The 23,037-nt window shown below is 37.4% G+C and overlaps 1 protein-coding gene across 2 annotated transcripts in view; it reads left to right on the top strand.

The window, feature by feature from the left end:
- Positions 1 to 23,037, top strand: part of CFAP299 (cilia and flagella associated protein 299) — a 517,974-nt gene that overhangs the window by 427,152 nt on the left and 67,785 nt on the right. For both annotated transcript variants that reach the window (XM_058667165.1, XM_004590614.4), the window contains exon 4: positions 19,907 to 20,049. In XM_058667165.1, the coding sequence (XP_058523148.1) occupies positions 19,907 to 20,049 (143 nt within the window). The remainder of the gene's footprint in view (positions 1 to 19,906; positions 20,050 to 23,037) is intronic.

Here is a 23,037-nt window from a genome sequence, read left to right as displayed (position 1 = left end):
TGGACATGGAGCTGCCAGGACTTGAACTAATGCCCTAATTGGAACTTAGGAATCAATCCAGCCTGCTGAAATTTCACAAAAGTGTCCAGGTCAATCACTGGAGAAAGCATAATGTCTTCAGTATACGGTGCTGGTGTAACTGTATAGATATCTGCAGGGAAATAAACTAGATCTCTATCTCTCACCATGTGCAAATCAACTCAAGATGGAATGAAGACTTGAATTTAAGACCTGAGACTATTATATTGCTGAAATAAAATGTAGTGGAAAAATTTCAAGACATTGATATAATTTCTTTGGTAAGGTACTCGAAGTACAGAACTCCAAAGGAACACTACACAAAGTGAACTTTATCAAACTCAGCACAGCAGAGGAGACAATCAATAAAGTGAAGATACAGCCTATGGGATGGAAAAATATTTGTCATCTGCCTGTACAAGGAAGGATTAATATTCAGAGTATATCAACAAATCAGTAAATTCAACCATGAAAGAAGAACAGTAACAAGCAACCCAGTTAAGAAATGGGTAAAGGACATCAATATATAGTTCTTAAAAAAAAAAAGGAAAGAAATACAAGTGGCTAACAAATATGTGATTAAATGCTGAGATCACTAGCTATCAGAGAAATGCGAATGGAAAGTACAATAAGATACCAACTCACCCCTGTCAGAATGGAAATTATTCAAAAGAAAGCAATGCATGTTGAAGAAAATGTAGAGAAAGAAGACTTACACATTACTGGTAGGAATGTAAATTAATACTACCACTATGGAAACCATTAGGGAGACTTATCTGGAAACTAGACATAGACTTAATCCAGCAGTCCTGGTCCTAGGTAGCCATCCAATGAGCACATTATAGCAAAGAGATATTTTGCCTTACCATGTTCACAGAAGTACTTTTTCCACAATAGCCAAATTGAGAGGATCAACCAAGGTGTCCATCATTAGAATCATGCAAGGATAAAGATGTGTGTGTGTGTCTATGAATGTGTGTGATACTATTTATCTATAAATAAGTGAAATTCTATTATTCACACAAAAAAGATGCAACTGGATGATATCACGATGAATGAAATAAGCTGGACATAGAAACATAGCACATATTCTCACTATATGTGGAAACTAAAATTTTAAACATATTGCATGTTAGTATGTATAGTAACACTCTGATTTTTCTTTATCTGTTTTAATTTCAGTCATGCAGTAAGGCTGTTTAACCTTGACTGCTTATTTAGATGTGAAGTCATTGATTTTAAATTCATTTCCAGAGTGTTTACTAATACAAAATAGTAATAGCATGACAGCAGAGCTGAGCTTTCAGCGGCAGATACATCTGTTATAATACAAGAATCAGCATTTATGTATGTTTTTATCTAGACTAGAAAATAGGAGAAGAAAGAAGAAGGAACAGAGGTAAGGGAAACAGGTAACAAAAATGACCATGCAACATGAAAATGTTCACTATTAAAGACAAAAATATCCAGATAGATATAAATATAAAAACCCAGGCTGTCAATCTGATGCCTCCTAGATGATTGCCAAACCTAGTCCAGTTCCATTCTTGTAGAACTCAACACACATTTAGTAATAATATAATAAATCTATAATAAATATCCATATTTATATAAATGTATATATCTATACCTATAATAAATACAAACTGAGACTTCTCAACAAATCTTTCTAGTAGTGCTTGTAATGATGGTAACTCACTGGTATCACCACTATAACCAACATAATAATGTGCAGAATTGAAGAGATCTGTGAAGTCATTCAGAATGATAGGTCAATTGAATTAGTCTGTGTAGTCTGGCTATCCTTACAAGTGGCCCATCCCACGCCATCATATATTCTCACAGTGAAATTGTAACTCCTGCTTTACTTCTTTCATACTTTTACATGTTTTCACTGGGACCTTCCATATTCCAAGTCACTATTATTCTACTCTCCATGGATTAATTCATGGAATTGGCGTGTCCAAACTGCCCACATCTTCTCTATTCTTTTCAGCCATGCATTAAAAATCATTCTTCCTGAATGTTTCATCTCCTTTCATTCCAATTATACATTTTCACTACATTACCTTAATATAAAAATGAGGTCACTGTGAAATAACAGAATATGCATAGTCTTCTTCTTTTATATAACCATAGAAACTTGGAAAAGTAGCTGAAGAAGGAGTAATCATAAGAAAATAGTTTTTAAAATTATCAATCTACAGAGAACTTATTTTACATATTGTGTGGCTGAATATTATTGCATAATGCATATTCATCATACTTAGTCATCATTTGCGTTATTTCTCTGTCTTAGCTATTGTGAATTGAACTGTAATAACTATAGTGGTACAAGTAACTTATATATGATTATTTCTTTTCACTTGGATAAATTCTCAGAGGTAATATATCTGGGTGTTACTTAGACCTATTTTAAGGTTTATGAGGATCTTGGTATTGTTTTCCATAATTGTTGTATTAGATTACATTCCAACCAACAGTTCAAAAAGAAAAACATTGATGAAACTTTTAGAAATAGCTCATTATAGCCTGTGCATACTAGTCATTAATAATTGCATGTTGAAAGAAAAACTAATTTAATAAATGTGTTAGCAGATATGAAAAAGGCTCCAATATTGGTTCTCTTTAATAAAGATCTTCCTTAGGTTGACTAAAAACTATTCTTGTAGAAATGTCTCCCATTAGCCCATATGCACCTGGAAGAGGGTCCCAGAAACTTTCAAAACCTTTGTCTCCAATCTGAAAGTTTCCCCTCCATTTAAACATCTATTATGCTTTCCTACATCATTCTAACCGGCTGTAAAGCAAGCATCTTGATTTGCAAAACCACATCATTATCATATAATTTTATTCCTCATTATCATTCCTAAATCAGTGAAAAGCTTCATCAGCAGCAAAAAATAAACAAACATAAAAAATGAAAATAAATTAAAAAGTAGCCCCTGTATTAGTGGTGACTTCTCTAGTCAGTCCATAAATTCTGTTAATTTCACTTTTTGAAAACACCTAACATCAGGCATTTAACCTCTGTGAATATTGTGCTTATCTTTTCAACTCCCTTATTTCTCTCTGCTCTTTGAAACTATCAGAACTACTTTACCCTGCATCATTCATTCCTCACACTAACCATCTGAAGATTAATCCATGATTTTATTTCTAAAACAAAACAAAACCTGAATGTTCATCCTTTCGTTAGCTAGTTGGAGGGCTCAGTTAAAGCCCCTGTTGAATTTTCATAGAGATAACGTAGTAGTAAACTGTATTCCTTTTTTTTTTTTTAAAGATTTATTCATTTTATTACAGGCAGATATACATAGAGGAGGAGAGACAGAGAGGAAGATCTTCCATCCGATGTTTCACTCCCCAAGTGAGCCGCAACGGACCGATGCGCGCCGATCCGATGCCGGGAACCTGGAACCTCTTCCTGGTCTCCCACGCGGGTGCAGGGTCCCAAAGCTTTGGGCCGTCCTCGACTGCTTTCCCAGGCCACAAGCAGGGAGCTGAATGGGAAGTGGAGCTGCCGGGATTAGAACCGGCGCCCATATGGGATCCCGGGGCTTTCAAGGCGAGGACTTTAGCCGCTAGGCCACGCCGCCGGGCCCAGTAAACTGTATTTCTAAGACTGTTCTCACCTTTAATACATAAACCCCTCTGTATAAGACATTGCTGTTTTATTTCTTATTTATATTTATTTCATTTTATATTCATACAAACTTTTCTAGAAACCATCAACTACCTCAAACTTATCAGAAATACATTATTTTCTCTTATTTCAAATATTGAAAACATTTCTCTCATTTAACTCCTTTACTGTTTCAAAATAACATATTAATGATTCTCTTAATTATTTGTCTTTTTCTCCCTCTCTAGCATTCCTGAAATTTTTTCTACTATTTCCCCAACATAGCTAAATCACAATGTTAGGTTATGATTACTCCAGGTTTGTAAGTTTAGTATGATTAGAATAATAGTTGAGCTATAAAATGAGAAAAACAAAGACATTGATTCTTTTAGCAATGATTATATTTCCTGTCTACAAAGCACTATTTTCTAGCAGGTTGAGTTTATATCCCCTCAGTTTCCTATATACCTATCACTTATCCACTATAAAATCTCAAGCAGATGTGTCAGTGTTAGTAGTCTGTTGCTTGAAAGTCTAAAAGAGAAATAGGCAGAGAAGTATCCTTCATTTTCTAGTTCATTGCCAAAAATCCTACAATAGCCTGGGCTGAGCCAGGATGAAGCCAAGAACCTGAACGCCGCTGGAGTCTCCCAGTTGTGTGTCTCAGGGACCCAAGCACTTGAGTTGTCATGCAGTGCCTGTCAAGGTGTGTTAGCAGTAAATGATCCCAAGCAGAGCAGCCAGCACTCCAATAGGGGATGCACATGTCTTAAGCAGCAACTTAATCTACTCTGCCACAGCAGCTACCCCATACATAGTGTCTTGTGTTGTAGCTTTTCAAGTCTTTGCAGGCTGCTGACTACATTTCTCCCTAACTTTATATCCTTAATTGGACTCCTGTCTTATAATTTATGGTAGGTGTGTAGCCAGTGTGCTTTTCATATTGAGGTGATGAAACAAAGGCCAACAAGTTACTATTTATTTAATTGTGCTCTGTGGAAAGTGTCAACATGAAACCACACTAACAGCACTAAAAGCCAACGCTTGTTGACTACTAGGAATTTCTGCTGGTGTGCGCCAGGGTTTTCTCTCACTTAATCTTATCTGAGGACCTACTATGCAGTTATCATTGTTGATCTGTTACAGGTGAATAAAAAACTGATGTACAAGGCGGTGACGTAAAATTTGCCTTGTGTCACATCATAGCCCATACACCAGTTGGAAGCATTGGCATCATTTCTTTGTTCATATGAAGACCAGTGGATGATGTTCAGAATAACCGGGGAGTCAGAACTCCCAGCAGTTAAACTAATGCTGTCCTTGCCAATAGCCAGCCCTCCCCCAGAACACTTCTGAGAAAGCTTATCAGAACTCAAAAGAGAGTTGTGTGGAATGTATATACCCTGTATAAGAACAGACTTTATAATCAGGGTAATGAATAATACTACATGATTATACAGAAAAAAAAAAACCCCAATGAAAAATATTCATTGCTTCCTGCAATTATATATATATATTATACATTTTATTAAATATATATTTATTAATTACATTGTATTATGTGACACAGTTTCATAGGCTCTGGGATTTCCCCAACCCATCCCCATACCCTCTCCCCGCCATGGTGGATCCCCCACCTTGTTGCAGTATTGCAGATCAAATTCAGTTGAGATTCTTTCACTGCAAGCATATACCAAGCAAAGAGTCCAGCATCTTATTGTCCAGGTACATTCAACGGTTTCTTGGGGAGATCATCTCTGGTCTGAAGGTAGAGCTGGCAGAATATCATCCTGATCAATTAAAAGCCCCAACTTAACATCAACGACAATTTACAACATTTATGGAATTAATTGCCATGGTATTGAGTAACCAATACGTTACAAGATGCAAGTTCTTAACCACATCCTGTGACTACTTCACTGACATTTTGATTTTCGTTTATATACAACCAGCTTCTATACACCTTAAAATGGCTATAGGGTACTATTCAGCTGTCTCCTGTCTATCCTCATTTTAGTATTTAGCAGTCCATAGCATTGAAGCATAATTCTACTGAACCTGGCAGATTTGGGGATAATCTAAACTGGCTTATAACTCTAACAAGGCATATGTCAACAGCTTAGGTGCAGAACAGTTTTAGGAGGGGAGTGCAGAGAAATCATCTATTCCCCAGTGAGGAGTATCTAATCTCTGTACCGATGACCTTGGATCCTGTGAGGAAGGATTTGGGCTTCTTCCATCCCATGTGGTAGATCCCAACGGGGGTGGGTGACCTCAGAGTCCTCGGCCTCTGAAGGCACTTCAATTCCCAGTGGGCTCTTTGGCAGTTGGAATATAGTCCTTGGTGCCTGTACTGATAGTCCTTCATGTAGATCCAGGAGTCTCCAGGGTTGGGATATGAGCCTCCTCCTGTCCACCTGCTCCACTCTGGGGTTCCCCCCACTCTGTGCATATGACCTCCTGTTAAGAGGTTGTCAGGATCGTTCTTGATTCCCCCTATACGTCTTTATAGTTTGGTAGCAAATGCAATGATATTGTGATGTAACCAATGACCCAACAGCCAATGTGAGTCAGACTGCTTATGACCTATATCAAAGAATTGTAAAACATATTATAATTTTAAGACCCTATGCTACTTGGAAATGGGGCGGGCGGGCAGAGAAGTCTTCCATCTCCTTAGAGTATTGTGAGGATATGTGAAGTATAACCTATCAGGAACAAAACAGGTAATTCATAGACAAATAGATAGATAGATAGATAGATAGATAGATAGATAGATAGATAGATATAGATATGTTTAAATGCTCATGCTGGCCAGGAGTCTTATTTGTTAAGTAAGATACCATGCATCTACTGTCTTCATGCTAGTTTCCCTAAGGACAAAGGAGGGTAGATAAAAGTGGAACAAGATTTAAAGCGACAAAACAAAAGGTCTACAAGAATTTTCTATGAGATTTTGATCTTATTACTGTGCTGTAGGGAGAAGGAAGGCAGGAAGGTTCTGTTTTCAGCTTGGAATCCAAGAATGAAGCAAGTCTTCTGAACAAAGAATATTTTTTAAAAATTTTTGTTGCAAAGTCAGATAAACAGAGAGGAGGAGAAATAGAGAAGATTTTCCATTTGATAATTCACTCCCCAAGTGACCACAATAGCCAGAGCTGAGCCGATCTGAAGCCAGGAGCCAGAAACTTCCTTTGGGTCTCCTACACGGGTGCAGGATCCCAAGGCTTTGGCCATCGTCGACTGCTTTCCCAGGCCACAAGCAGGGAGCTGTATGGGAAGTGGAGTCGCTGGGATTAGAGCTGGTGCCCATATGGGATCCCAGCGAGTTCAAGGTGAGGACTTTAGTTACCGTGCCAGGCCCCAACGAATATTTTTATTTCTTTTTTTTAACTGTCAACATTGCTGAGAAATTGATCATGTAAGAAGAGTATAATTTCTAAAGACAATAAGAGACACTTTGGAAGCTAAGATGATGAGAGCTGCAACATTGCATTGAAATGTTCAGCAGCAGGCAAACTGGCACTCGGCACTTCACACAATATTGTAGTTTGTATGAAGGGCTTCAGGCATGAAGACTAAAACATCAGAAGTAATGAATCCTGAAAGAGTGTGGTCATCTCAGTGGGATAAGATTATCCTGAGAAAAATAACAGAGGTTATGACCAAACCAGAAGACATTTTAATCAATTAACAAGGCTAATTATGAGTTAAAACCACTTCCTTGGTAATTACATCCAAACCCATTATATACATTATATATACAGTTTATATATACCCATTATATATACAGTTGTAATTTATTGAATATGAAAATGTAATAAATTCTTTATGGGTGTAATTATAGATTGAATTGCTTGATCCTAAAAATATAATTTCATTATAGCCCCCACCCCAATTTGAATTAAATCTATTTTAAAAAGTATTTTGATGTGGTTGCCTCGATACAGTGAATAGACCCATGTTTTTGAAGGGCTCATTCAAGAATACTTAATGGGAGACTGTGCTGAGGGCTGTCCTCGGGATTAGCAGCACAGCTTGGAATAATATGCAACCTTGATCTCATGGAATTCAAATTTGAGTGAAGAAATGAGATACATTCTTTATCTGGAAACACAAAGTGTGCTGCTTTGTTGCATGCTGGCCATGTTTCTTTTCCTGTGACCCCACACAGCTGTTAGTAGAACAGAAAAACATGTATAGGAATGTGATGGCGACTTTGAAATATAATTGTCATGTTTAACCTGTGTTTATACTCCAGTCGTACTGTGGTCTTCCTACTTTTAACTTATAGGATATTGTGGAGATAGAGTGAATTAAATTTATATCTTTGCAGAAAGTCATCAAGACAGAGGAGGAAGGGCGATGTATGAAGGAGAGCAGGGGAAAGAGGGAGGTGTGGTCATCTTCCTGGACTGAACCTATGGAGCGCACAAAAGGTGTTCTCTCCAGGAAATTCTTCCTCTTGGAGGATTTTATGTACAAATATCCATCTATGCAATGCCCCCATAGATTCCATTTTTTTTACCTGTGTCCTAAAACAATGACACCCTCTCTTGTCTCAGGACTTCTTTGTCCACATAATAGATTTTTTTTTCACATAATACGTGTGAGATTAATACCTTATAGTCAGGGCTGCTGGCATTTGTCATTGTGACTTCATAGCCAAGCATCATGCCCTGCAGCAAGAAAGCATGCAATCATGTTTATTGATAGGATAGCTAAAATGACACATGAAGATAAAGGATAAAATATATTTCTCTTATGCACTTTCCATGATAATCTCAAAATAGTCATGAGTCATGTGCATTCTTGATGGGAAGAAGTAATAAACTCTCAACACTGAGTCAATAATAACAAGTTATAGTCTGTTGATAATATTCAATTTTCAGGGACTACACTCTCATTTCTGATATAAAAGTTATACATTTCTGGGCCTGGCACGGCAGCCTAATGGCTAAAGTCCTTATCTTGCATGTGACAGGATCCCATGTGGGTGCCAGTTCGTATCCTGGCTGCTCCATTTCGCATTCAGGTCCCTGTTTGTGGCCTGGGAAAGCAGTCAAGGATGGCCCGAAGCTTGATAGCCTGCATCCGCGTGGGTGACCAGGAAGAAGCTCCGGGCTCCTGGCTTCAAATCAGCTTAGCTCCAGCTGTTGCAGTCACTTGGACAGTGACTCAATGAATGGAAGATCTTTCTCTCTGTCTCTGCTTCTCTCTGTACATCTCACTTTCCAATAAAAATAAATAAATCTTTTTTAAAAGTGACACATGTCTACTTCTATTGATTTTTGTTCGGTTCTTTATTCACATTGAAAGAGAGAGAGTGGTCTCTTCCATATGCTGATTCATTTTACATGTGTCCACATCAGCAGCAGCTGGGTAGAAGAGCCAGGATACACAAACTACATCTGGCTTTCCCACCTGGATAGCAGGGATCAAAGCACTTTTGTTATTATCTCCTGCTTCCTAGGTAGAATATCAAGAAATCAGATTGAAAGCAGAGTATCCAGAACCTGGATCATGCAACTGATGTGAACTATAGATATCCCAAGACAGCTGGATCACCATGTCTGCCCCTGTTTGGGTTTTAAATAAATAAGAAATACAGTAAATAGTGTGTTCAAGGACTCTGATCTGTTTAGTGACTAAATAGGGTCCTTGAATGAATGCTGAAAAATGCAACTCTTGGCTCCCTGAAATGCACCATTTTGTATTTCATATAATTGAAAGAAGGTTCTCAAAATGAGTTCTAAATTGTAGTTTTGATTATGAGCATGTTCTCTTGGAAGATATTCTAAATATTCTGGATGGAATAGGAAAATACTGGAACATTACTTCGTTTTTTACAAGACAGTGTGTTGTCTAGAGCAATGACTCAAGATGCCTTATTATTCATTTGAAAGGCAGAGAAGCAGAGACAGGCTGGCAAAGATCCTCCACAGGTTGGTTCATTTGCCCAAATACCTGACATAGCAAGGGCTTGGCCAGACTATAGCCAGGAATGCAGGCTGAGGCCAGGTCTTCCAGGCAGAGCGCGGAAACTTGAGTATTTGAGTTATCTTAGTTGCTAGAGTCAAAGGAGGAGCTACGATTTAAACACAGGCACTCCAACATGGACTGCAAGTGTCCTAAGAGTCATCATAACCATTGTTGCTAAACACCTGTCCTCATAACTAAAATTCTCATTTCATTTTTTTGCTTCTAAATCACTTGAAATTCCAATTTCAGGTTCAGGGTAACATCTCCCCACCACCCCCTTCAATAAAATATCTAGCCCCTTTGTTGATATGATAAGTAAAAATTTGGGTTTAAATTAAGCTGAAGATCAAAGCAGGGAACTAATCTATTACCTTAATTCCAACTTTAAAATGCTCAGGTTTTTTGGAGAAAAAAAAAGTCTTTAAAATCAGGATAATACATCTGAGTTTACAAATGACATGTGATTGTGTGTGGTTGCGGGACAAGGCATACCAGGAAAACTTAGATGCTCTTAAGTAAAAATGTTTTACTTTCTTGTTTGATGCTAATCTGTATTTTATTTGAAACTGCATTAACTGTCACCTTAACTTTTAGTACTAAATTTCTCCCCACCGTATATTGCCAGGTGGGATTTTACTTCTTGTCAAACTCCTTCTTTGTATGGGCCACCTGTTCTTTCCCATGCTCAACTCAAATTTTTTCAATGCCTAAATAACACACTCCATTGAGCCCTGTTGCATCTCTTCCAGTATGTCCGCATTTTGCAAGATCCCTGTTGACCCGGAGAGTCCAACTGGAGCAATCTCCTGGAGGTGCTAGTACAGCACCTGGCAAGAGCTAGTATTGCTACCAAAGCTCTAGTGCATCTTCACATTTATCTCAATATCCCTTTAGATGTAACTACATGTCCCATAATGACTCTATATCTCTGTATTATTTATTTTGTTTCAAATACTATTACTGAACGATACTATTATGATAGAATAAGCCTGGTGTAGTCACTTCGAGTGTTCGGATTTTCAACACCAGTGCTCCAAAAGTTTCTATTTCCTGATAGATAGGAACAGGTGTAGACTTACTGCCAGTAAGATGACATAATATAGGCTAACCAGATAGTTCACTGAAAAAATAATGCATCATCCCCTTTTGATATGCAATCCCAAGGACTGAGATTAGGTCAGTATCTTAATTAACCCTCTTGTTTATTTACCTGATGGTAGGCATATGAACAAACAAGAAGTTGTTTCTACCCTCAAATATTCTATAGTCTAATTTATAATGACATCCTCTTGGAAACATTTGTTATTTTTAAAATTTTCATTTTATATGATATGCAGAGAGACAGGGGCAGAGATTTTTCTGTTACTAACTCACTCCCCCAAGGATCTATAACACTCAGAATTACAGTAATCCAAAACCAGGAACCTGTACTCAATCCTGGTCATTTAGTTGCCAAAAGTAGCATTTGTGGTGGAAGCAGTCTGGGCAATTATGGGAATTAATACCCCAAGTCTACTTGCTACTGTGTACCAAGCAATAAATAATTAAGCCTTTTCTGACTCAGTTTCCTCTTGTAAAAGGACGGGGGCTGGACTTATGAAACACTTGGGGCAAAACCAATTCTTTCCAGGCTATTCTAGTTTGATATGTTCCAAAAATTCTGGAATAGCTTGTGTCCTTAATAAATATTAGAAAAAAAGATCATCTTAATCCTCTTTTCCTTTTCTTCTAAGTTTACAGGATGCTTAAACAACTTAAAACTGTTATGCATCATGCTGAAAAAAAAAAGAATCAAAATAAACCCTGAGGGTAATCATCAGACAAAAAGAACTACCCTTAATCCTAGTGCCTCTGCCATCCAAGACATGCAGGATGTGGTCTAAGGGCAATGAGCAAAGACAAAACTGGAATCCCAGATAAAATGATCATAATGAATGGATTTACTTTTGTTATCTGTTCATGTCAGTACTTTTGTTCTCAATCATGATAATTAAGCCAAAATAACTAAGTAACATTTACCTTTAGGACAGAACACCAGCTTGTCAGCTTTCATGAATGTGCATTGAGACTATTGATCCATTAAAGTTATTTTCACCTCTGTAATTTAACTGTTTTGTGATGTCTATCATGATGATGACTATTTTTAGTAGACACAGCCATAGACATGGTTAATGCCACATATGATTAGAGCACAATACACATCATCTAGTCCATATTTTGCTTATAAGTAAAAGTAAGTTGGATCAAGGAAATGCATAATTCATAAATGTTTCATAAAAAGATCTTTTTAAATGTCAGCAACACAATTAGAGTAATGGATGGCCTTCTTCAATTTTCCTATGTTAACCAGCCAAAAGCAGTAAGTTTGAGTGTAATATTTTCACAAAAATTCTTATTTCCAACTTGCATCAATTCCATTCTGGAATCCCATCATCTTTGGAGGGTATGACTGTAACAACTTGGCTGTGGCAACCTTCAGAGTGAACCTTTCTTTGCCTTGCTGCCTTCTTGATTGTTTCTTAGATGTGTCCTGGAGACTTGCCAGTTTCAGAAACATGGAAAGCAAATAAGCTGCTCCAGTGTCACTCTGCAAAGCCGATCTGGGGCTTCAATTTACCTATTACCAGACAGATTTACAGAATGGGAATTCCACAAAGAATAAGTTTTACCAAATAAATGATCCCCTTGGAAATTCTTATCAGAGAATGTGCAGTTTTAAGATGACCACACAGTACAGGTGTTGTGGCCAGTGGTTAAACCAGTTGGCACGCCAGCATTCTATCTTGCAGTAATGGTTCGAGTATCAGATATTCCACTACCAGTGCAACTGCCTGCTAATGTGCTTGAGGAAGCTTGAGAGATGAGCAAGTACTTAGGCCCCTAATATCCACACGAGTCCTGTATTTTTGACTCCTAACTTTGACCTTTCCCAGTCTTCACTACTGTGGCCGTTTGAGGAATGAACCAGTTGATGAAAGATCTCTTTTACTCTGTACCTCTCCCTTTCTCTCTGTGTGTGACTTTTCTTTTCAAATAAATAAACTGTTAAACAATAGATGTTCATGAACAATATTTTAATAAGGAAGTTGCCTTTTAATGTGAATTATTTTCTTTTTTTCTCAGTTTAGTTGTAGTATAACTCACTAGACAGTATAGATAAGAAGTTGCTAACATGCCCATGCACATTTTACATATGCGGAAGTAATAAGAACCAAGAAAACGTGACTTTCCGGGGGTTAGGTGGATTCTTAGGCCTGACAGAGTAAAAATATTTTGGGGCCCACGACTCATCTTTTGATTCACTGAAAAAAGGAATAGTATTTCCTTTCCCACATATGATATGACATGTTAAATATTTTTTAGTACATTCTCTGTTATTCTATATAATGTCTGCTCATGTTCTTTGTAAATGTTTACTGCTTCTGATGAGGAGGATAAAGATGAGGGACTGACACTCCTGGCCAGTCATTAGATACACTATGATTACACTATGTTGTAATAGAACAACACTCTAATACAAAAAATACAAAGGAGTATGAAGAAACATAATATAGGATGGTTTTTTTTTTACCAAGTATCCCACAGTTCCTTTGAAATGAACTGCTTACTCACATAAAAGGGAGCGAATGATTCTAGGCAGTTCATATGCACTGCATGAACAATACACCAAATCAGCAATTGCAATCTTTTAAAGAATAACCATATCCCTGGCCATATCATCAAAGACATGGTTCTTTCAGAAAAATCAACACAGTAGATTCCCACAAGCTCAACTAATCAAAGAAGTAAAAAAGAGGAAGGAAATGTGAATGAATAGAATCAGAGAGACAAAAAAAGAAATGCAACAATGGATTCCTTGGACATACATAGAATAATCAGGAACTATTACAAGCAGCTGCCCACCCACAAGTCAGAAGACCTAGAAGAAATGGACAGAGTTTTTAACACCTATAATTTATCAAAACTGAATAATGAGGCACCTAATAATTTTAACAGACCTATAACCAGGATGGATATTAAATCAGCAATCAAATCTCTACTAAGAAAGAAAACTCCAAGACTGGATAGTTTCACTGATGAATGCTACAAAACGTTTCAAGAACTTACCCTAATCCTCCACAAGCTATCCAAAACAATGAAAACGTTACAAAACATTATCCATGGATTTCAAGCAATTGTTAGGGGTAGGTGATTGGGTTAGCAGTTAGGCCTCAGTTTGGCATACCTAACATCCCATATTGGAGTGCCGTGCTTGAGTTGCCAGCTCCTCCGCTTCCAAGGCATCTTACTGCTTCTATGCATCCTAAGAAGCAGGCGATGGCTCAAGGACTTGGGTCCCTGCCATTCACATGGGAAATCCAGAGTGAGTTCCTGACTCTTGGTTTCAGCCTGGCCTAGACCTGGTTTTTATCAGCATTTAAGTTAATCAGTAGATCTTTCTCTCTGTGTGTGTATGTGTGTGTCTCTCTCTCCTCTTTCACATAAAAATGTAATCATATAAGTATAAAAAGAACTTGAAGTTCATTACATTTTAAAAAGAGCATGGTTGGTCCCTAGAGAACTCAGGCTCTATAATATGATCTCTTTTGAAATGAAACGAAGATGCTCAGAAGCGAATGATACATGCCCTGAGTTTTACAAATTCAACAGCAAAAAACCTCATTCCTTTGCCTCTGTCTGATAGCCCATGGACAGCCTTAGAGAGGTGGGTAATGCCGGAACTCAGCTCTGTATGCCAGCTCTTATTCTGTGAAAAGGAGGTTTCAGTTTTAGCACAGAAGCATCCTGCTCAGTGGACCTTCAATTATTTTTTAAGTGACTTTGGCTAAATTCTTGAAAAAGTCCCATTTCAGTGTATCAGGTTTATGTCTCCTCATTAGTGTTTGGCAAGAAAAATCGGGCAACGTACAACTTATAACAAGTTTATGAAGCTGTATTTTAATCCACTTCTGGGAAAAGACAAGCTGCCAAAGATCTAAATGATATATTAATGGTTAAACATTTTATTCATCTTTCCCAACCAACACAAAAGTATCAAGAACCTAAATATTTTGTAAGGCTTTTCAACTATCGTTATTTACTTTTGCAGTCACAAATCATCTCAGAAAAATCTCAGATTTTTCCCACTTCTTGGCATAGGAATACCTCCTTCATTATCAGTAATAAATACACCTTCATCTTTCACAATCGCTTAATCTAGTGAAGGCTTTTTTATTTTATTTTATTTGTGATTAAAAACTAATGTTTTCTGAATAGATTTCTAGTGAACGCAAATTCATGGCTTCAAATGGGCTATCAGTCACTGCAGTTAATACTTCCGTGGTTAGACCTGACATGTTCTAAAGTGGATTAAGGGGTCTTATTTAAGGAAAATGTTCATTTTGGAAGCTTTTCTCGTATAAGCACAGCATCATGTAAAAGAGCTCCTTAATATACAAAGCATACTTTTCATGTGTCCTTTGGGAAATTAACTGTGATAAAATGTTATGAGAATGAAAAAGATCATATTTTGTATGACTACATGTACATGAAAAATGCAGAAAAAGGCAATCTATAGAGACAGAAAGTATATTAACAATCGCCTGTGGCTGAGGGTAGGAACAGAGATGCCTGAGAATGGTCCTAAGGGATCCCATGAGACAACGAAAATATACTAAAACCGGATTGTGTTGAACAACTTGGCAAATTGACTAAAATCACTAAATTTTACACTTAAGAGTAAATTTTATGTTACGTAAAATACCTCAATCCAGCTGCAAGAAAAATGACAATAAGTTGTTAGAAAAACTAACATAATCACTGATAAAAATTTTCAATTGTTCTCAAAGCATTAGAGATCAGTAACTAACCAAGCTCTCACTCATGTGTGTCACAATAAAATAAAATAACTCGTCAAGGGGCTTTTTGGGGGGGCATGTTTTTTTCCATTCTAGCTGCTGAAAGCATTGCTTTGTGGTCAAATGTGTCTATCCTACATGCATACAATAATCCCTCTAAAGGGTATTTCAGTTTTACCTTCTAAATACATCTGAAAAAATTCACTATGAATAACTATAAATTAGCAAAAGAATTGAATCATATACTGTCAATTAAACGTAGCTGTATCCACTTAGGCAATGGAATTCTGATATTATGATTCCATTTTCTTATTCTGAAGGAAATGATAAAACTTGACGTAATACAATAGCAAGATGAATGCTAAAAGTTCCTAAAAGAAACAGATAATCCTAGTATTTATTGCATGAATCAGTCACTTGTTAGATGATTAGCAAAAATAGTCAAATGTAACTTAAACACCAACTCTGAGAGGCAGGTGTTATGCCCACTTGATAGTAGCAGAAATGAAGTTTTAACATCTAACTTCCTGGTGTCACACAGCAAGTAGGTGGCAGAGTTGAAACTTGCAATATATTTAATCGGATTTTTTCCAGAAAGGAGGCTTTAGGCAGACATGAAAATCCATCTAAAATAATATGAAACAGTGACATTATGACCAACTGTGTATAATTTTAGTGCATTATTCACTCACCTACAAGAATAATGAAGTTTGAGTATTTGCTAAAGGTTATCCAAGTTTGTGTTTTCAAATGTTTATCATCTAAACTGGAAGTCAGCAACCCTACCAAGGTGGTGGGGACCTAACCACTTAGGTGATCCTCCATTGCCTGTCCAAAAACATTAACATGAAGCTATTAATTCATTAATTTAAAAAAAATTCTCGGCTTTATATTGGGATAGTAAATCATGTGAACTTCTGTACCTGAAAGGTGGTAATTTATTTCCTGCTCCTACAGTGCAGAAGATCATGCTCAAATCCTCTGAGGTTGGGCAAAGGCCTAGAGGACAAAGGTGAATTTGGGACTCTATTCTTTCCGGGTTGCTGCTCTTACTTAATCTTTGGACTCTGAGCAGAACTCATGTTCTTACCAGGACTTCAATGCAATTTCTAAGTTGATTTTGAAATTTTGATTCAGAATGTCCATTTGTTTCCAATAATCAAACAATGCCTGCGCTGCTAAGGTTAATCTATCACTTATTGGGATTGTGGTAGGTGGCAAAAAAGATAGACTTTTTTTTTTTTAAGTTCCATGTTGAAGGGAGAGTCTCTTTTCTCCAACCCCAACATGATTTGTCTAACATCAGGGAACAGCATTTGCAGTAAAAAGACAAGGAGACCTCAGCTATTGTCTCTGTGACAGAAAATACAAAATAAGTCAGATGTCAAATATAACATTTAGAAGTGCAGATTTCAACCTGCAGTTTTTCCAGTTAATGGCACTTTTCTCAGTTAATGGCTGTAACACCCTGAGCAAAGTACTCAAACCTTTGCTCTTTAGTCTTCTTAAGTAGAAAATTATGTCCAGAAAAGAGATTAGAATGAAGGAATGAAAGAGTTTGGGGGACAGACTACCACTGTGAGAGCCAGCACCTGATAAAGCCCAAAGGATGTAGTCCAAAAAGAAAGAGACTCCCAACAAGAAATACACCAGCTTGGATGGATAAACTCAGGCGTTGCTCCCGATTTTGCATGGGTCTGGCTCATAGCCCTGAGGCTTTGTGGGACCTAGTAACTTCAGGAACCTGTTGTGACCAGTCTTGGTGTTAAAGGCCTGCAATTATTTTGTTCCTACCATGTTGGGCAGACAGCAAGGGGCACATTGAATTAGATTTTGTGCTTCAGTCCCGGGCTGGTAAAGGCCAACTCTGGGCAAATAGAACAGTTTACATGCCCACGTAAGTGCTTGTGAAAGTCTTTGGACTTGTCCAATGTCAGGTGCAAAGTTGCATCTTGGTGAGACAGACTTATTCATCTCTTACATGCATGGTGTGTACTCCAAAGATGATACGGTGCCTAGTGACTGTGAGACCTAGGTGTGGTACGTGCAGTGCCTTGCCTGTATAGCTGAAAGACTGGCTTTACCGTCTTTTCTACAATATTGAGCAGACGGCAAAGAACCACAGGACTATTTTGTAACTCAGACAGCCTGGTAAGACTTAACTTTGATCAGATCCTGTGGTTTCCCTGTCCCGGTCCTAGTGCCTGCATACAGAGCCCCTGGACATGCATCAGTGTCAAGCACAATTTCAGGGTCCCGGTTGAACAGTTTTATGTCTCATTCAGTGTCGTAAGTAGCTGGTGACATCCGGGAATGAGCCCACCTCATCAGCATACAAACCATTCCAGCATGATATTTGGTCCCTAACTCCAGGCTGAACTAGTCTTGGTGGACTGTGGGTTCTGAGATTTGACATTAGAGCATTTGAAGAACACAGCAAAAGGAGTCTGACCTACCACCAGCCATAAAGAAGCTTACAGGGACAGACTATCCCATTTTAATGTAATTCATACTGAAGAACAGAACAACTACAGACTTGGAAATTTTGAGTTCAGGGACTATTTAAGACTCAAATTAACAATGAATCTTACAAACCTTCATTTGAGGTGCTATATAAGGACTGGCATTGTCAAGGCAACAGTTTAACGCAGCAACTGTGACTCCCGTCTGATATGGGGACCAATTCCTCCCCTGGCTGTGCTCCGCTTCTGATCCATCCATCTCCCTGCTAATGTACCTTGGAATGTAGATGAGGATGGCCCAAGTGCTTGGGCCCCTACTGTTAAGGCCATTTGAGGAGTGAACCAGTAGGTTGAAGATCTCTCTTCTTTCTTTCTCTGTCTCTCTCTGTTCCTTGTGCCTTCCTTCCCCTCTCTCTTGTCTGTAACTCTATTTTTCAAATAAATTAGTTACTATATTCTAAAGGTGCCATATAGTGCTTAAATAGCAGACGTATCAATAGATCTGGAGAAGATAAACAGCCTGCTTAGCATTTCTTAAGAGCAGTCATAACAAAAACTGATTGCTAAAAATTTTCAGTGTGTAGATGATACCATATGCCAACAAGCATCAAACATCCTGGGAACCATCACTCCTAAAAGTGCAATAGAAGGTGCCAGAAACTATAATCTAGATTCTAGAAATCTCTAAGTGCTTTTTGAAGATTTTAAAATAACTGTTTTAAAGAAAAATCAATTATATCTGAGAGAATGTTGAAACAGCCTAAGGAACTGTAGAAAATATTTTCAAGCTGTATTTCTAAAAAGGTGTTGATATCTGGACATATGTAAGAAATTCCATTCAATAGCAAACATACACTTTTAAGTAGGAAATGGGTAGTGTATGTAAACACATTCCTCAAAGGAAAGCATACAATGGCACCAGGCACATGATAAAATTCTGAGCATCACAAATTCTCAGAGAAATGCAAACAAAAACTGCAATGTGATATTACTCAATTAATAGGTAAAGTAAAAACTGTTGGTAAAGATATTCAGAAAGGAAAATCTTTGCATACTTTTGGTATGAGTGCAAATTAATAGAACCAGGTTGGAAAACATTATGGAGAATCTTCAAAAAGCTGAAAATAAAGTGCAGTGTGATTCAGCTTTCCAACACCAGAGTATAAATCTAAGGAAAAAGAAATTGGTTTGTTAAATACACAGCTTCACTCCATGTTGGTTACAGCATTCTTCACATTAGTCGAAAAATAGAAACCTAAGTGTTCCTACACTGGTCAATATATAAACAAATAAGGTACAAATACATAATGGACTATGACTGCTGTTACTTAGACATAAAGAAAAAAGGATTAAATTCAGTCATATGTAAGAACATGGATAGTCCTGAAGGTCCTTCATTACGCTGAGTGAAATAATCCAATGACAAAAAAGACAAGTCTCATGTCAGCTCACTTACATGTGAAGCTTAAGAAACAGGTGATGTCAAAAATTAAGTGTACAATGGTGGTTATCATAGGCAAGCTTGGAAAGGCAAGATACAGAAAGGCTGCTGGGTACAAGGTTATAGCTAGATAGGTGTAAGAAATCCTAGGGTTCTATAGCACAAAAGGGGGTAACTTAAATCACTAACATCCTGTGAATTTCTGTATTCTAAAAGACAGGATTTGGGGATGTTTTCAATATAAATGCTTGCAGAGGTAAATATATTTCCCCAATTGGACATTATATAATGTATGTGTACAATAAAATGGCATGTAGTAGCCCATAAATAAATATTGTTTAAATATGTTCATTTAAAAAAGTACATAAAATATCTGGAAAGATGAAAACCACAAGGATAATATCATTGGAATAAAATGTATTTCAAACACCTACATTGAATATCTGCCCTTTGTAAGAACTATAAGTTAAACAATGTTAAAAATTACTATAATGGCTTTTATTTATTCTCCCTGTCTTTATTGTCTCTTCTGTGCTAACAGTCTATAATCTTCATTCGTGACAAAAATTCTCATGGACAAGAGATATCGGGATACATAGACTATGCCCACAGACTAAAGATGCAGAATTTTGAAGTCTACTTTAGTGGGAAGAAAAAACTTCTTCCAAGGGCCACAGATCTGAGGTAAGTGGTACACAATTCTCAAGCTTGCAGAGGAATAGAGGAGTATGTTTATTTTGTGTCCCACGTTGTTCCTAGAATGATGAGACTGGCAATGAAGAAAAATCAGAGTATCATAAAATTCAGAATGAGCAAAGATACATTTTTTTTCTTTTTTAGCTGTCAGAGAAAGAGACCTCCTCAGAGATAATACAACTCCTCAGCAGCATTCCTTTTTTTTTTTTTTTTTTAAGATTTACTCATTTTATTACAGCCAGATATACACAGAGGAGGAGAGACAGAGAGGAAGATCTTCCGTCCAATGTTTCACTCCCCAAGTGAGCCGCAACGGCCGGTGCTGCGCCGATCCGAAGCCGGGAACCTGGAACCTCTTCCAGGTCTCCCACGCGGGTGCAGTGTCCCAATGCATTGGTTCGCCCTCAACTGCTTTCCCAGGCCACAAGCAGGGAGCTGGATGGGAAGTGGAGCTGCCGGGATTAGAACCGGCACCCATATGGGATCCCGGGGCTTTCAAGGTGAGGACTTTAGCCGCTAGGCCACGCCACCGGGCCCCAGCAGCATTCCTGTTGAAAGCTAACTGGAGCCTGAGAAGGACTAACCTCATGAGGCTCTCACATCATTTGGGTCTCTGTCTTCCTAGATGTCGCAAGAAACATCCTTCCCTGTTGCTCTGGACACTAGTCACCGAGCACCCCTCCAATCAGTTCACCCTGCTTTTGTCTCACCATGACCCTGTTCTGGAATTCCTTTCACTCTTAGTCCTACCCTCTTTTTAGAACCTTCATTCCATCTATCAACTTCTAACTTGTCTGCAATCCCAAAATGTTCACATACTGATTCTTAATAGCTCTCTAGCTAAAACTCTGTATCTCACTATCTTTCACAATAAAACCCAGAAGTAAGAGGCCAATGTTGTGGTGTAGTGGATTAGGCTGCAACCTGTGACCCAGCATCCCTAATGGGCACTGGTTCATGTACTAGATGCTCTGCTTCTTATCCCACTCTTTTCAAATACATCTTGGAAAGCAGCAGAGAATGATCCAATTTCTTGGGCTCCTGAGTTCATGTTGCGGACTCAGAGGAAGCTCTAGGTTTCTGGCTTCAAACTGGCCCTGCTCCAGCTGTTAAAGCCATTTTGAGTGTGGGGAAGGATAGATCTCGCTCTCCTTTCTCTCTGTCTCTATCTCTATCTCTATCTTTGTCTTTCTCTCTCCTATTATTTTCTGTCATTGTAATCCTGCCTTTTAAATAACAAAGTGAATCTTCAAAAAAACATAGGAACAGCCTTCAATTTTAACTCCTGGATTCAGACTATTATCAAACATTTGAGACAGTATTCTTCTCCTTTGAAACTAACGCCATCTCTGCACGTCTTCACTGCTGTTACCAAAAGATTTTCAAATCCATCACCAAACAAGTGATATTAGCATTTTCCTATCTAAACTGGAAGCATAGTATATATAATTTAGTTCTCTCTTGCCATAATCTTCACAACTATGTCTTCTTGTACATTGGTTGTATAGATTCTACTAAAATCCAAAATTAGATTTATCCAGACAACACTCCACCTGTAGCTGAGCCTCTGGGTAATCTGAAAAAAAATTTAGCAAGCTTCACAAAGGTATAAGTAGCTGCTTACTGATAATTTATGGCCAATAAGTTCAACTGGACCCTTTGTGACACCTAAATTTTTCTTCAAAATTAAATTTGCTCTATAATCCCCAGTACCTATTGTTGCTTCTGTGTTCCCTTTAGAAAAAGGCCTCATTGATGAAACCAAGGCAGAATTCAGCAATTATCACAGACTACTTCTTCTTCAATGTCATAGTAACTAACATTTTATTGAAATACTGTATTGGGTTAACTTAGTGGATTTGTTTACATTAAAACAAACATAAGATACCAATTTCACACAAACCATTATCTGATAATATTATGAAAAGAAGCATGACAACCTTATTTTATCTAAGAAAATGTCATCTTACCTAATTAGTACTATTTTCTAATTATCTCAAATTTCTGTAGTTGGTTTGACCTATACAAATTTCAATAAGACTGAGTTATTTTACAAACACTGAAGAAAAACTTTTTCATTAACAATATGTACTGATTTTCCTTTCTTTATCATGACTTGTTGATTGGAACCATAGAGATCCTTGTCTCACATTTTTTTTTAGAAAATACATAATAGATTGTTAGGAACCTTATTCATCTCATGTGCTATGGATGTGTAGTAGCAATGACTCCCTGACTCTTTTTCTAATAATTACTGTTCTAGGATCACTTTGAGTTTTCTTTTACATTTTGCCTACAAGGGAGAGAACTTGGAGTATTTGTAGTTGTGTTTCATGCTGATTTAACATAAGCATAATAACCTCCATGTTCATCCATTTTGTCATCAATGATAGCATTACATTATTTTGTGCTTGGATAGCATTCCATTGTGAGTACCACATGTTTTATTCTTCTTACCCCTTTTCTATCCTGAAGAACCTTTAGGTTGATTCTATATCTTTGGCATTATGTATAATACTGAAATGATAATGCAGGTATCTCTTGGATATAATTATCTTATTTCTTTTGTATATATAGTCAGTAAGGGTGTTGATTTATATGGAAGTTCAATTTCTACTTTATAAGAAATATTCACACTGTTTTTCATAGTAGAAGGATTAATTTAGATATCCACCAACAGTGCATAGAAGCTTCCCTTTCTCCATACCTTTGGCATTTTTATAGTGGCCATCGTAACAGGGTTCAGATGATAACTCATTAGAGTTTTAACTTATATTTCCCTTGTGGCTAGTTATACTGAGAGGGATTTTTCTCCCCATATACCTGTTGGTAATTTGTATTTTTTCTATTTACAAATGTCTGCTAAGATCCTTTGATCATCACTTAAGTGGATTGTTTGGTTGTTCTTGTTTAGCTTTCTAAAAATCCCTTGTATGTTCTGGATATTATCATTTGTTGGTTAAATAGCTCACAAAT

The sequence above is a fragment of the Ochotona princeps genome, chromosome 7, assembly GCF_030435755.1.
Source record: "Ochotona princeps isolate mOchPri1 chromosome 7, mOchPri1.hap1, whole genome shotgun sequence".
Taxonomy (NCBI): Eukaryota; Metazoa; Chordata; class Mammalia; order Lagomorpha; family Ochotonidae; genus Ochotona; species Ochotona princeps.
Note: the sequence above shows the minus strand (reverse complement) of the source record. Positions and strands in the feature narration are given on the sequence as shown.